At 34.4% G+C, this 17,122-nt stretch overlaps 1 protein-coding gene across 1 annotated transcript in view; it reads left to right on the top strand.

Moving 5' to 3' along the window:
- The window catches only part of LOC149084923 (gamma-aminobutyric acid receptor alpha-like), a 47,041-nt gene extending 33,232 nt beyond the window's left edge, over positions 1–13,809 (top strand). Inside the window, exons 3-9 of the mRNA XM_089233865.1 lie at positions 2,126–2,193; positions 4,642–4,862; positions 5,131–5,213; positions 6,843–6,977; positions 7,943–8,095; positions 10,661–10,938; positions 12,901–13,809. Of these exons, the coding sequence (XP_089089991.1) occupies positions 2,126–2,193; positions 4,642–4,862; positions 5,131–5,213; positions 6,843–6,977; positions 7,943–8,095; positions 10,661–10,938; positions 12,901–13,242 (1,280 nt within the window). The 3' untranslated portion in view covers positions 13,243–13,809. The remainder of the gene's footprint in view (positions 1–2,125; positions 2,194–4,641; positions 4,863–5,130; positions 5,214–6,842; positions 6,978–7,942; positions 8,096–10,660; positions 10,939–12,900) is intronic.
- Positions 13,810–17,122: the final 3,313 nt, after the last annotated feature.

The following is a 17,122-nucleotide window of genomic DNA, read 5'->3' as shown; positions in this document are numbered from 1 at the left end:
AAAGGACAAAAGCGTTTTTTTTTCCCATGACTTCGATTCAAAGTGAAGAAGTGCTCAAAAGCTTGAACTTCACAAAAACTTCCCGAATGTACGCTTCACGCTTCTCTAAGTTCAACTCTGCATAATCACTTAGTTTACTCAACTTGGACTAGTATTTTTTTTTTTCCCCTTGAACACTTATTTTTTGTTTAAGTTTCTGTGTTTTATTTTGCTGTTCAGGTCTTAACGAAACCTTTATTCCCAACACCTGCCGTACATAAATGCAACCGACCAAACAGAAGGTAATTTTATTTGCATTGCAACTTTGAAAATAAAGTGAGGGAGGAGGTGTCTCAAATGATCGGGGATTTTCCACTATAAATGCAGTATCAGAACATCGATATTTGAAAATACTTTTCTCAATTTCTTTTTTATTTGGGTTTTTGTTGATAGCAGCAGTAAGGAAATTAAATGAAGTGGTTTATGTAATTCAAAAAAAATACACTTTTTTTTACTGAAATATTTTTGTTTTATGCGAGTTTCTATATAGACTACTCAAAACTTGAGATACTGTTTCCGTAAAACTACTTGAAGAAAACGTTAACAATTCAATTATATTCTCCGTCCACAGTAAATGTATACATTTTTTTAAATTCAGAAAATTCATAAAATATGTATGAAAGAGCTTTTATTTAGTCGAAATTTGAACGTAGATAAATGAGTATCATGGGTGAAAATCGATCAAAGATTTTAACTCATAATTTAAATTTTTCAATCGATTAATCGGTTATTTTTAAAGGACAACCGTACAAAAAATATTGGTATTGGTTAGTACAATAATTGCCGGTTATTGGAATCACAGATAATGTTATAATTTGGTTATTATTATAACTTTTGCCTTGCTTTATTATAACGTACATTTTTGCCAAGTACGGAACGTACCAATTTCATAAACATGCGAAAAAAATTTTCACATTTTATGAGGATTTCCGTTTGTTGTCAATTTTTTTCCCGTATTTTTTTGCATATTTTGAAGATAAGGGGTCGAATCAGACTCATTTTTTCTCTATAAGTTATTGTTACCAATCTGCAAGACAATGAAGGAGGTCAGAAGTGTCCCTTATTAACAAAAATTGCCGTACCAAGTTAACAATGTCCTAATTGGACCTTAATAGCCATTATAATCCACTCACGCGTAGCACTGCTTTTGCAATTTTTTTTTTACAAAAGTGAAGGCGCATGTGTAAGGGGAAAAACCCTAATTGTCACTTTTGTTCAACTAACCACATTCACAGTTCCTTTGGCAGGAAAATTTCACAATGGAATTTATGCATTGTGCACTATGAAAAGCATTGTGATTCGTGATGCACATTAGACAGTTACATTCTAACTCCTCACAATTTCTGAATTAAAAAAAAAGAATTTTAGCTTAAAGGGGGAAAAATTCAGTTTTAGAACAATTGAAAAAAATGCGATTTAACATTATGGAAAAGAAAAACGTTGTTTTTATGTGGGGAATGTGAGAAAGACAAACGGAGTTGTGCCTTTTCCAAGTCTCGTTCAAACATACGGGACATATGGCCATCGTAATTATAACCTTGATTTTTCGGATATAGTTATCAGTCGTTTATTATTATCAGAAACCGCGAGTCATGTGATTAAATTAAAATTATATAGGGTCCATATCAAACAGGGGGGGGGGAGGGGGGATAAACTTTTGGTAATTTTTCCCCTCTATAACAACATTCCATGGTATTTTTCATCATTAAGAGTTTTATAGAATTTTATGAACCTGTTTCAGGAAAAAATCCCTAAAAACTTAGCATGACCTACAGTCTTTAGTGCTATTCTTTTATTTTAAATATTCGTTGACGCACACGCTTTCTTTTCTATTAAAAATGCATATTTAACTCTCTAACAGTAATTACAGAGCAGGAAATCGCAACACAGGCTGATCTGCTCAAGAAATATCTTAAAAGTTAAAATAGATTATGATAAATCAACTTCAAAGAAATAACTCGTTTCACCGAAGCACATACACGTAGTTTTCGAACGGCATGAATCCTTTCATGTTTACAATAATACGGATTATATAGGAGCTGAACAGTAAATTCAGATTCCGAATGATTTTTTTTATTATTTTCAGGATCAGCTACGCAAGTATATATTGATATTGAAGTGCGGAGTATGGGACCAGTGTCTGAAGTTGATATGGTAAGGTTATTCACGTTACAATGAAAATCAATGGAAACTTGAAAAACAAACATGGTGGGAATAATATTACTTTTGCCAAGCAATTTTTTTTACAAATACGCCCCAGTAACATCTGTTGATGTTGGCAGAAAATTCTCACGCATAAAATAGAAGATAGGCAAAACACAATAAGAGATAGCGCATTATAACGCGCGGATGTATTTTGAAATAATTAAACACCTAACAGTGCATGGGAATCTCTAATCAACATACCTTCTGTGACTTGCAAGCGGTTTCCGGGCTATTAGGTCATGGTCTAAGGCATTTTCACCATTTGATCATTTTTGTCGTACCACGGTCATTTTTTGAACACGAGGGCTAATTAGACCGGGACCTACAATTTATTGCCGATTCTGAACGGCAGCCTGTTTTTTTTTATACTCATCGAGAGGTTGGAGCGCTAACCCCTCAATGTGGGACTCCCTGCCGTAGCAATCGTTTGCTGTGGTCACGTCGCCATTTTTGTTGTACCCCTGTGTCAGGAAAGTTTTCTGACAAAAACGAACCAGGTATCGAACTCGCGACATCTCTAAACATCCTTTGGTACTTTAGGCGAGTATCTTATCGACCTGGGCTAACGCTCCCGCTCTAAGTCATTTTCTTCCTAACGTTTCGCCCACATTTGTGACATTCATCTTCTGAGGTTGGACGTAGGTCTCTGTGAGAAGCGAGAAAAGCTTCATGTCAGACGTAGGTTAAGTCTCAGCTGTGGAGGAGACTTACGTCCGTTTAACCTTAGAAGATGCCTGTCATAGATGTGGGTGAAATGTTAGGAAGAAAATGCCTTGGACCATGGCCTAATAGCCCGGAAATCGCTTGTAAGTCATTGAACGCTGGCCATGAAAGCCTCAGACAATAATTCAACGTACTTTCATTCGTTAAGTGGATAAATCATCCTGGCTTTTATAGCCGATTCAAAAATTATAAATTGCTTATAATAGAAAAACTCAATTGTGACAATTTTGGATAAAATCTAATATTGAGAAAAAAAGCTGGTTTTGATACATACAAACTTTTTACACCTTTGTCTTTCAAACAGTCTTCGTTTTATTTTAATAAGTTTTTGCTAATTTTTTCCAATTTTTATAACATTTTTCCAAGTTTTTAGACCATTTTGTCATTTTATGATTGTTTAGGTCAAAAGAAAAAATCTGTTCTTTGATGATAAAAATAATTTTTTCAGAATTCAAACTAATAATTTCAAATTCAATTATTCTATTAAAATTTGACATTAACTAATCTTTCTCGAACAAGTGAATTTTTCTGTGTTCATGTTACCGTAGTAATTTGATAATTGGAAGAAAAACTGTATAAATATGAAGTAATTTCGTCTTTATTTGGATAAAACTAAAAATAGGACATTCGTAAAAAAAAAAAAAAAAAAAATTGGGTTTTTTGTTGGTCCCGAAGACGTTTTATGATAAATAAGATTTGCATTGAACCTTGAAGGTCATCGTCTGCATCACTGAATAACTGATAATTCTATCAACCATAGAATGTGAGTTTCATCGTAGTGATCAAAAAGAGAAGAGAAATGATTCCGCTATTTTGCCGGTGTTTTGCGTGTTGAAAGAGAATCTTCCACTTGGAACACTCTCCCATTGATTTCTTTGGACTTTCTTTTCCTTATATATATATATTTTGTGGACTTCCGTATTCGCTGACATAAGCATAAAACAACATACTTTTGAAGCAGGCTAAGTTTGAACTAGAGCCAAGATTTTGTTTAAGAATCTTACGTGGTATGATATACATCTCAAGGAGAAAGTTTAAATTCGAAAAATAAAATAATATCAAAAAATGTTTTAAATATTTCGCGACGGCAAATATCGATATGAACTCATTATGTGATACATCAACTCATTATTAGATAATGTGATAATTTGTATTCGCATTTATATATATATATAACTTTTTTCCGAAACAGAAGTAAAGTTTTATGAGCGTTTCGTTTGTTGTTAACCCTTTAAGGAGCGCTTTTTTATTTTCTAAAATTTAAGGTGAATAACAGTGAAATTATTTAATAAATATAATATCTCGGTATTATGAATGTGAAATATGGTGAGAAACTTTATCTTGTATCCCTGAGGGGGGAGGGTTTAGCGGCTTAACCACCGCCTTTGTATAACATGGTATTGATGAATTTTCAAGATGTTAGTTTTACATCAAGAAGATAAATTTGCTCGATTCACCCGATTTGTCATCTTTCGTTTCCATGTTCGAACTCAAAAATGATCCCCCTAATAAATCCCCCCTAAACCACAGTCTGGCTGAGATAGTTTTTTGAACAGGTAGTTTCGCTTCTTCAAGGGGTTAAACAAGAAATTTGTCGACTGATGACAATGACTTGGTTAGTTTAAATAAAGGTACGTCGATTTTTTTAATTTACCCGATTGAAATCCATTTCAGACTTATTCCATGGACTGCTATTTTCGTCAAAGTTGGGTGGATCGAAGGCTGGCATTTCGAAGCTCTATGCCAGCTCTTGCTCTGTCCATTTCGATGTTGGAGAGAATTTGGCGACCCGACACCTACTTTTACAACGGGAAACATTCCTATTTGCATATGATTACGACACCTAACAAATTTGTCCGTTTATATCGAGATGGAAGAGTTCTGTATTCTTCCAGGTAAGTTCACCGATCACTGACATTCAACAAATTTCTGAAATTGATTTTTTCTGTGTTATATCGCATGCTATGGTACATAATGTGACTGATGATAAAGTCTCCTCTTATGAAACTGCCCTCAAACTACGCGCATAATATAAAAACAGTTGTAATATTTTATTTTTATCACATTTTAATACCGGAATGAAATTATATTCCACTATACTGTTCAACGTATATTATGGAAAATATAATTTCATTACCATTACTGATACTGGTTAATTTCTAGGCTGACTATTAGAGCAAGCTGTCCTATGAAGTTGGAAAATTTTCCAATGGATGTTCAACGTTGTCCATTGCAAATTGGAAGCTGTACGTACATATCTTTTGATAATTTATTAACTTATTTTAATAATTATCAATAAAGTAAATCCCGCTTATAAAGTTTTCTATAAAACTGTTATGAAATAACATTTTAAGCGGGGAAACGCTCTAACCTAGAAATCTTGTTGAGTATTAGTAAGAGTTGGGAGAACGTTCTAAATGTGAACGTTATGACCATGATTCACTGAATAAGCATGTATTGTTTGAATTCAAGACCATTGAAGAATAGTATTCAATGAAATATAAAGCTTATTTGTATGCGGTTTTAAATTTATGTACTGTATATGCGTTATTTGATATGGAGGAAATCATAATTTAATAAAAAAAAGAAAATTATAAATTTTTCAGTTCTTCACTTTAGTTGATTTTTAATGTTTGGAAATTTATTTTCCAGAATTAATTACTATTCTAAACACTGCATTAAATTTGTAAAATCACCTATAAATTACTCTCGGTACGGTACTTATATGTTAACTGCGACCAAAATATCTGGTATGTTACCACAAAGCAAACAGTAATGCATATGGTAGATGTCAATATGTCCTATATTAACGAATTTAAAATTTTACATAAACTTTATTTAAGATACTTCATTGGAGAAACTGTCTGTTTGGTTCACAATTTTCCAAAATGCTAACACGTGGATAAATTTTCTACCATATTCAAATCAAAAGCTAACTTATGAAAAATATCAGCGTTCTATCGGAAATTTTGCAATATTCGATCTGAGTCATGAAATTTTTGTCGCTTTTGTAGTCGATAATATGGTAAGAAAATTTTTTAGATCGCTAAATAGCATAGATACGTGTTTTCCTTTCACTTGCTGCGAATGGCAACTGAATTTTTTTTCCTCCATGTCGTACGTACACTGAATTATAGGCAAAGCAATTTCGCATGAAAATTTAAATAACACTGGCGCAGCTAAGCTTACATTAATGAAGTCCTCTACGATAAACATAATCATTTTCTCATAAATATTTTAAAAATGTGAATATCTAGTTACTTTCACAGTTTTACTGATCGAAGGAGGATAGATTTTTTGTGAAATTTTTACCGTTTTGAATTTTCCTAAATGGATTTTACTGTTGTTTTACTTTAGGTTGAAGAAATCGCAGAGTTTAAAACGATATCCCTCATTTACAGTTTTTTCTCACTTTAATAGCGTAGCATAAAAAAAGTTTAATTCATCTGGAACAACAAGAATATTATATTTCAAAATATACAGGGTCATTAAAATTAAATTAAATTAAAACTAATCTGAGTAGTTTTTCCTCAAAAACTACTAATTCGCATACACCCAAATTTTTAGGATATCTTAATGAGACCATAAGAAAGAGATCTGAAAATTTTTATTTTTTTAGAACGAAAAATAGTTCAATTTTCGACCATTGAGTAAAAAAGTGGCGCTTTTAATTGCATTTGACATTTCCCATGGTCCACATGGCGCATATACCAAGTATCAATGGAATACGCCTACCAGAACGCGCACTACATAGGTCTGAGCATCGTCAGTATTGAAACTACTTTGCTTACCGTACTTGTTTTATAATTAACTATAAAGTCAGAAAAAAAAATCATTTTCTTCATATTTTATCATATTTCTATTTTAATTGACAGTTGGATATTCAGATAAAGACATACAGTATAATTGGAATCCAAATCGCAGCGTCGTAATTGCTCCGGATATGAAGCTTTCAATGTTTGATGTCACCGATACACCAACCGGAAATCTTACAGAAATGTCAAAAAGAGGTAAAAAAAAAAGAGGTTCATATTTAAAAAAAAAATGGTGATAAAAATGATTTAATCGAAGTTTTTACTTGAAGTTTAAAAAATACTCATTTCGCACAGAAGTAGCTTTTTGCATATTAATGAAACATAATACCGGGTGGACAAAAAGTCCGTAGAAACTTTAGAAATTGATAAAAACCGGAAAAATAACCGAAATAAAAAAACGGTTTGCAGGGTCAGCATCGCTAGGTCACGGGAATTTTTTTTAAGACAGGAAAAAATAACTAAAAAACAGCCGATAGGTGGCGCTGACGTACACAAGTCTGAGAAAAGATATGCAAATAATGAGCAGAATGCCTCCAAATCGTTTATTACAGCAATATGTATTGACCACGTGACCACCACCACAGGGGGTAACACCTTACAGGCGAGTCACAAATCCAACAACGGCAGAGTGCAGCAGGTCCACATACACGGTTTACAACGGTGAACTGGTGTGGATTAGGACACGCGCAAGTTATACCCGTCTCATTTGCATATTTCCACTGAGGTCACTCGTACCAGTGCCACCTATCGGCTGTTTTTTAGTTTTTTTTTTCCTGTCTTAAAAATTCCTGTGACCTAGCGATGCTAACGCTGCGAACCGTTTTTTATTTCAGTTTTTTTCCGGTTTTTATTCATTTTTGAAGTTTCGACGGACTTTTTTCCCACACCGTAGTAGTAACGTAACTTTCCGTCTTTTTTCCTTTCATTTAGTCTGCATAATTTCAAATGTGGAATAGTAATTTATATTGCATTTATTGCAACACCTGTTGTTACGTCCCAAATTACGCGAATTCTATTATGTGCTAGGAAAAGAAGACCCATTTTCTGATAAATGCAATAATATACAGAAATAAGAATTGGTCACAATATATTAGTGTGTTATCAAAAATGTTTGATAATACACTAGTTTCGGATCATAATTGTATATGACATCTTTTCAGGGCCATTTTCTGTTTTGATGGTCAGTTTTCATCTGAAAAGACATATGGGTTATTTCATTATCGAAGTATACGCTCCATGTATAATGTTGGTGGTACTGTCCTGGGTAGCATTTTGGATAAATAGAGAAGCGACTGCTGATCGTGTTGCTCTAGGTATGTGCCATATTTTTTTCGTCGCTTTTGTTTCCCTTTCGATGTCGTTTTCCCGATAAATTTCTAGAATGAGAGTGCATCAACAAGGCAATGTTTATTTGTTTTTCTATTGATACCTCACGTTAAAAAAATATAATACAAATACAAAGGCCACAACAGACAAGATGACCAAAATGATGGCTGAAAAAAAGATGTCCACCCATAAAATATTACGGTTGTTTATATTACTAAGTATGGATAGTTTCTCGATTCATCCCAATATGCTTACCGTATTTCTTTTTAAAAGTGTCAATTGTGTTAGAATTCACAATTCACGACCCCCGGAGGAAAGCTATTCCATTTATTCACAAACCTATTAGAGAAAAACTCCCTTCGACACCACAACCTAGAACTGTCCCTTACCAATCGATTGTCGAAGCAGTTGACTGACGATGCATTAATAACACATTGTCAGTTTTATCCATCCCGTCGAAAATTCCAAACACTTCAATCATATTCCTCCAACATCTGCGCTCTTCCTATGTAAAAATTTTCAAAAATCAAGTCTCTCTTCATAGCTTAAGCCTCGTGTGCCACCAAGAGCACACGCGGCTCTTCTCCCCTCGACCAAGTCATTGCACCTCTGTAAATATGGTCTCTAAAACCTGACGGCATACTCCAATCCAGGACGAACTAATACCAGGAAAAGTGGATGGATCACAAAAGGAAAACGCGAAGAGACTTTTTTAAGAATGGGATTGAATTCGAATTGCATGTAATTAGCTATTACACGTCTGACGCTCTGACTTGATCCCATTTGCAGGACATATCCATATTTTACTGTAATTTTACACTTCCTGGCTTTTCTGTTGTATAAAAATATTCGTTTTCCTCAGTGAAGTTCACTTTTACTTCATATCTCTACCAGAATCAGAAATGAAGATAATTTTCACAAGTGACCATGACAATAAATATAAATATTCATCTCACATAACTGCAATGTTAAATTTCATTTTCCATGAAATGCATTTTACATCACTGCAGGTTTGCTGTAGCGCCATATTTTTCATGAAGGGTTATTTATAAGCAATATTTGGTGATTTCGTGGACAATCGGCAACATTTTTGGCGAGAATCGGTGATGTCCCATATTAATCATCCCGTCTTCTTGTATTTTTATCGATCAAATATTATGAGTCTAATAAAAATGAGATAAGAATTTCATGCACAATATATTTGATTCATTATGATTATATAGTTCTCATTCTTAAAAAAGGTATTGAAACCATCAAACTCGGTTTTTTGACGACGTTTCGGTTATAACGACCAAGTTCTGTAGAATCTTTGATGTCGTTATTACAGAGTTGGACTGTATTACACACACACAGAAATGGATTTTTTCGATGATACTCTATCGAAACAAATAGAAAAAGATGCTTTAGTTGTTAGAATTTTGTTTTATAAAAACACAGGTCCGAATATGTCATCAGAAAACCTAAAGGACATGTACCGAATTGCGAGAAAAGAAAGTTCAGGAAATATCCTCTTTAAACTTCTTTCTCCATTGTTTATTATTGACAAACAGGACCCAATATCCGTCTTTTATTGATTTCCGGGATCGAATCTCACCAAGTCATAATAAAAATCCAAAGACAGGATTGAAGAGCACTTTGGTGTTGGCGTAGCTATATATCGTATGCAACTCGCAATAGAAAAGACTCTTCTTTGATCGAAAGTAGTCAGAGAATTCTTCGGAATATCAGATTATTAAACTGTGAGTCTCAGGCTCGCTCTGTAATGATAGCTCAGCTCACCTGAATATAAAGGAAAAATATTTTCAATTTGATAACTATCCGCATAACATAGAGCCTGCATAGAGTTATGGTTTTTCGCGGGTATATAAAAAAAAATATATTTTGTTATTATTTTACAATATTTTTATACGTTTTTCAAAAAAATATGAATTAAATTTTAAATAGCAATGAATAAGAATTGGTTTCGTTTTACATTTAACCCACTTTTACTGCTTTTCAAATCCTTGACCGAATTGCACAATTTCTATGTATATATATATATGGTGACGGTTACAAACTTAAATAACATATTTGAGAAGAATAAAAAAAATGGAGCATTAATATTTAGTATGATTTTCTTTGAAATTAATGTGACTTTCCAAGTAATTGACTTTTCAATTAATATAAATTATTTAACCTTATATTTTTAAAAATAATTAGTAATTATGATTTTGGAAAATGTTATGTACCTAGTGCAGAAAAATTCGAGAAAATGATTTTTTTCAATTTTTCAAAAATTTATTTCTATTCGTGGTCATGAAGATTGGAAATTAAGATAAAATTTCTGAAAATTTCATTTTTCAAAAGTAGTAAAAACTCAAATTTCTTTTTAATCAAATTAAATAAAATACTATAACGTTCATTAAACTTTTTAATTCCGTATAATATTCATTTCATACAAAAATTTGAATGAAAATTGCTATAAAATATTTTTTTTAACGAAGCGTTACTCAAACGCAACGTCAGTCAAAAATTAGGTTAAAACGTACAAATAAAAACTCTTCATGTTTCAGGAGTGACAACAGTACTTACTATGACATTCTTAGGCCTGGAGAGTCGTAACAACCTACCAAAGGTTCCATATTGCACGGCATTGGATTATTATGTTGCTATAAGTTTCGGATTTATAGTTGCCACTATTATACAATTTGCTATCGTACACTATTATACGAAAGTCGGAAGCGGGGAGTACTATTTCCCACCATCACCAATGGCATCATCCGAAGATGAAGATAAGAAGTCTGGTGAAAAACAACTTGAGGTCAGTTTCTCATCGTTGCCATCAAATAAGGTGAGCATGTAAATACTCATGCCATTGCCATGTATTTTTCGTAAACTGCGAAAAATTATTTTTCTCGAAATACATAAACGCAGTGTTCATAATTGCCCTTTTTAAAGTTTTCAGATAAATTTTTCCTTGAAGGGGAGGGGGCGTATAAAAATAAAATTTGCATTCCAATACAATACCCCGATTTAAAATAAATACGATATCTACGATCTACACGTTATTTTAATACTTTTACCAATTGGAAGCACGTTTCGATGGTGAACAATTCAGAAAGTTAGCCAGAGGCAAGATATCTCGTCTTACAGAGGATGAAAGAAATAAATCGTTGATTTCTCTTTCTTCCCTTCCATCATAGCCATGTTTGATTGGTAACCCTATGAATGAAAGTTGTTTTTTTATTTTCTTGGTATTTTTTTCTTGTTCTCTGTAGATTTGTTCAACACCCTCCCCCGCGTACGAAAATCCCTCCGAAAATATATTTCCCCCCTTTTTTCTTATTTGTTAGTTAATGAACCAGTTTCTGAGATTCATCACTGGTACATCAACATCGTCGAAATCTGTTGCCAAAAACCCGTAAATAAAGAGGTTAAAGCATGCATAAGGATATTGACTTGCAACGTTTGAATACGTATAGGTTGGTAATAAAATACCTTTGCTGATATACGAACCCCTAGCAGCCGCAAAAGTCAACTAATGTGGATGAAATTCCAGATATGTGTGTTTCTCCAAGTATGCGATGGAGAATGAGTAGAGGATGAAAGGAAAAAAACTCTAGCTCTCGAGGTTACAGTTACAGCAACAAAATTTCGAAAAAAATTCTGATGTCAAAACTCACTTTTATGCGGTACCTGCATAACACTATAAACGCCGGCGCAGGACGTAGACAAAAGATCTCACCAAAGTTTTCGTGCGTCAACCGCACTTTCTGGGACTTCCCAAAACCTGCAAGAAGCCTTCTGCAGGTTTCTTCCCAACAGAGCAATTAATGCACTAAGACCTTGGGGGAGATCTTTCTTCGTCTGCGTCCTGCGCCAGCGTTTATGATGCCACAAGTAGCGTTTCAACACCATTCATGGTTTCTTACTGCGCGGAACATTTTGCAATGCATAAAAGTGAGTTTTGCCATCTGAAGTTTTCAAAACTTTGTTGCTGCAACCGTCACTGTGAGAGCTAGAGTTTTCTTTCTCTTTTCATTCGCGAGTGCATACTCTTTAACGCCTACATCTCGAATTTCATTCGCATTACAGTAGAACCTCGATTATCCGAACATATCAGTACCGAAGGGTGTTCGGAAAAGTGAAAGGTTCGGTAAATCAATTCCAAAACTTATTCGATAACGCAAAGGAATAAATTGAAATTCGGACAAATGATACCCCCAAAAAACCATGATAAGAACTTTTTTCTTGTCAAGAAGACGCACTCCTCCCTCTCATTAAAGCACACCCATAGGGTTACGATGAGTTCGTGAGACAAAAAAAACAAAGATGGCAGACAAATCTGCTCCTATTCACGCGCTTTTTTGTTTGTCAATCGTTTATAATTACATAAACTATATCAGAATTCGCCCCTACTTACATCTGTAGCTCAGAGATACAGTATATACAATTGTTTGGAAGAGGATTATTGTACATTAGATGGAAGCTATCGAGTTGGGAAAAAGAGGGTTCAAGTTCCAAGAAAATGCCAACTGTTGAGCATCATTGGCTATAGAAAACTGAAAATGAGAGGTTGGAAAGGTGTTCGGTTGACCAAGTAGTTCGGAAAATTGATGTTCGGACAAGCGAGGTTCTACTGTAGTTGGTTTTTTGGGCTGCTAGGGGCTCGTATATTGGAAAAGTTAATTTGTGATCACCATGTATAATCCGATAAATAAAGCACGCTGAAACAGGGCTGTTTGAAAATTGGTAAGAGAGTTGAAATATTGCGTATCAATACACATTTTTTTTCACATTGTTTCCTTCACAGATTCAAGTTTATCCTTCAGAAGAGGATGTACCACTGGAATCACCATCAACTGTTGCAGGTGCTTCGATGATCACCAGCCAACAAAATATTCCTGTAGAAATGCCGAATGATGCGATCGTGAATACGAATCTACTTGCCCATAACGGACGTCTTCGAGAAAACCGCCGACAAAGCACATTACATAAAAGGAGAATGTCATGCATGCAAAGAAAAAATTCTTTGCCTCACTACCAATTGAACAGTGTGAGTAAAGTGGACAAAGCATCTCGTATCATCTTTCCAGTTGTGTTCATATTTATAAACCTCATTTATTGGTTGACGTATTTGAGCTGGAACAGTTAGCTCTTTTGCTTATCTTGAAAGAAATTGATTTTTTGCATAAATACGTGGCATGGCATGTTCAATGATCAACTACGTTTCGGAAGCAAACGTGATTATTGTTATGATCACTGACGAGAATGATCTTAGAATATCAGAATGCTCGATCTAAAAATGTTGCAAAAGAAACACAGTTGTGTGTGTAGCGCGCACCAAATTCATATTCCTAATGTTTGAGTGTATGCATGCCAAATATTTGCTGCTATACACGATGTGGTAAGAGTGTGTGTGTTTCTGGTTTTACCCTAGTTTTTCTAGCACAAAATATTGATTTTTATTAACTGGGTGACGGATAAAATCTTCTGTAATAATTGAGATACCACACTGTGTGGGTTTACAAAAGAAAAAATTTACTCGAAAAATATTTGCATTTATTTGGAAAAAAAGAAGGTTCTCATTCAAAGATGTCTTACTTTCAGATACTATACTTTGTGTCACTTCACGTTGACGAGAACTATTGTCACATGATTTATGACATGTTAACCTAAAACATTGAGATTTTTGAACTCGAGAGTGTATAATGATGTCTAAAAAATACCCTGAATATTCGTGGTATTTTAGTGCTGCTTATTAAATGAAAGTGCTAAGGTTTGAAGATTTAGAAAAAAATTGACTTTGATGTACTAGGATAAAACAGATATTTTCATGATGTTAATTTTTTTCATATATTCAATTAATTTATTAAGTAATTAAATTTTTAAATTATTTAATTAAACTCTTAATTAACTAAACTCAAAATGAACTTGTTAAGATTTACCAATATATTTACAATCGGAAATATATCGAAAATGCAACACCATGAAAGACAAGATTTTCGCAAGTGTATATGTACAAGTAGTATGGAAAAATAAGGGTGGAATTATTGAAACTCCCGTTTCCGGGGAACATGTAAAACTTGAGGAAATCCGTATTTGGCGCAACTGTCACGGCCGACAATAAATGCTGTTACTCATCCAATAAGAGAAAGAGGCTTCGGATATGTGTCAGCGGTATATCTGTTCACGATGCTTCATTACGTTGCTCAAGTGAGTTTGACGTAGCCACGTACCAAGTCAAAAAGCGTTCCCATTGTGTAATCTATACGTGTTCGATGAGTGGCAGATCTGATGAATAGGTTGTCCATGGATGAACTGAAACTTGATCAAAACTGAGTTATTGTCTTCATTAACGTGTCTTCTGCGGTCGCATATTATTCCGTTGAAAGTGGCCACAGAAGGGCCCTGATTGTAAGAGGGTTTAAAAAATTGTTGATGACTGTACCGACAATGCTCAGTTGGCAGGTGCCGTGGATGAATCTAAAGGTGCCTACTACCATAATGCCAAGTGATGAACTCTTATCGTGATGTACGAGTAAATTGTATAAGTGAACTGTTTGTTACTGGGTTGCCACCGGACTTATATGGGGCTATCGTAGTGGTTTATACAGGATCGTGATTGGCCTGAAAGAAGGTGATTTCATTCTATTCGGATCCATGTGTGTGACGTTCTACTCACGATTTTAGTCGTACACGCTTGTGATGTTGAGTCAAAAATTCTCCATAACTGCAGGTGACGTCAAATTTTGCGTGTCCCCAGAGGTTGTTAACAACAGTTCTTTTGATGTAGTAGTACGATCCGTAATGCAAATGCGCAAAACATGTTTACTCTATTGTTAAGCCAAGTCCATACCCACTGCGCTAAAATGCCCCCGAGCAGCGCAAAAACCGGTTTTTGACGGCAAAATCACCTCAGCGAGAGCTCCAAAAACTGTTTTTGAGCCGCACTTGAAATGGCGTATCGTTGCGAGTGTGAAACCGGCTTAGGCCCCTTTCACACGGAGCGGATGCGGATGCGGAAGCGGGTCCGCATACCCTTTCACACGAGCACTGAAGATGCGGGTGTTTCGCCCGCATCTTTAGGTTGAAATTCGTGCATAAAAACTATTTTTTCGCAATTTTTGTAACTGTTTTTCTCCTTCACCCCTGATTCAGTGCCTATAGGCAGCCTAGAGGTATTCTTTGGTGGTTTAGTCTAGAGCCACATAGAATATGGGAATAAAGATATCTTCATTCCGATCCTCACAAGTACTCGATGGGAGAAAATGTCTTAAAATATTTTCAAAAGATTTTGAAAACAAATCTGTCTTTCCGGAAAAATATGAAAGAAAAATTCCAAAAACACATCCAATGTTCGAAAAATCCAATCCAAAAACATCCGAAACTAATATGTTCCTAAAAAAAAAATTCAGGAGATATCAAAGAATTTGCAAGTAGAAAAAAAGGGGAGGGGTGGGGACGTTCAAAATGTCTGTGCTTAGAAATATTCACATCACAATTCTGTCTTAGGCCGGGATTACAGTATAAAAGTTTTATAAAAGTTAGTTTATAAAACTTGAAAAATGCAACCGATAGGCCGATCAGTTAAGTTCGTTCGAATGTAACAGATGTGTTTATTGATTACATTTTTCAAGTTTTATAGTGTAATACCAGCCTTAGGCCGGGATTACACTATAAAAGTTTTGTAAAAGCTCTTTGATAAAACGTGAAAAATTCAACCAATATTATCTTATTGGTTGAATTTTTTGAATGCAAAATGTGTGTGCGTGTGCACCGGTTGCATTTTCTGGAATGCAACCGATGCGCCTATTGGTTGAATTTTTCAACTTTCATAAAAGTTCTTTTATAAAACTTTATAGTATAATCCCGGCCGGATTACACTATAAAAATTTTATAACAATTATTTAAAAAAAAGCAACTAATAAATTTATCGGTTGCATTAGAGCAAATGCAACCGATAAATTTATTAGTTGCTTTTTTCAAGTTTTATAAAATAACTTTCATAAACCTTTTATAGTGAAATCCCATCCTTAGATTAGTCATTTCTGAAATATAAAATTTCATTTTTTCAAGTTTATAGACTGAATATCGTGTAAAATAAACTTGTAGGTATCGGGGGAACCACCAAAAATATTCAAGTGCTAGGGTCTTCAAACGACTTAATCCGGCCCTGAGTGAACGTCGTACGGGGATAACGTTGTTTAATAAAAGTATTTTTTTTAAAGTTTAAAACAATTAGATTAAAAATTTAAAAAAATAACAAATATTTAAAATAATATTTCAGATATTTTTTAAATAATTTAAAAAATTTAAAAAGAAAAAAATTAAAATTTTTAAATTAAATTTAAAAGTTATTAAAGTATGTAGTCAATTAAATATTCGTAATGCACAGAACGGCTTATCATTTTTGTTCCGTCAGTGGCCGTTGTTGGCAGGTTTTATTGTATAAAATTGTAAAGTATGGACAAAAGGCAGTTAAAGTTGCTATATCTCAATCTCAGAACGAAACAAAGGGATAGACGTATGTAGGTACATTATATTAATGAGCAGGGACCATCATATGGTGTTTTATGATGGTCATTTTATCATTATGGCAAATAATTAAAAAAAATTCCGTGAAAAATCACCTTCAAAAAGTACCCAAAGATGCGGACGAATTCGCTCCGCATCCGCATCGTCTGAATAGCCCCGAATAAACCTATTGTCAAAACTTCTATGTGCGGATGCGGAGCCCGCACTTAGGTTTTGACACATGCGGACGACGTCCGGACCCGCATGAACATTTCCTAGGTGCGGAGATTTTTCGGCTCGTCTGAAAGGCGCAGTATATTCCAATTGTTAAAACTTCTTCCGGACCCGCATCCGCGTCCGCATCCGCATCCGCTCCGTGTGAAAGGGCCCTTAGTTGTGCTGTGTATGATGTAAAAGAATCCGATCGGTTGACGTCGCTCACCTCATTTGTCCTGCAACTAGATATCTCATATTCACATCTACTATATCATTTGATTGTGCTCCAAGCATCGATTATC

Source organism: Pholcus phalangioides, unplaced genomic scaffold, assembly GCF_987345545.1.
Source record: "Pholcus phalangioides strain wild (caught in Gottingen) unplaced genomic scaffold, Ppha-v1.0 ptg000007l_1, whole genome shotgun sequence".
Classification (NCBI taxonomy): domain Eukaryota; kingdom Metazoa; phylum Arthropoda; class Arachnida; order Araneae; family Pholcidae; genus Pholcus; species Pholcus phalangioides.
This window is presented reverse-complemented; position numbering and strand designations above follow the sequence as displayed.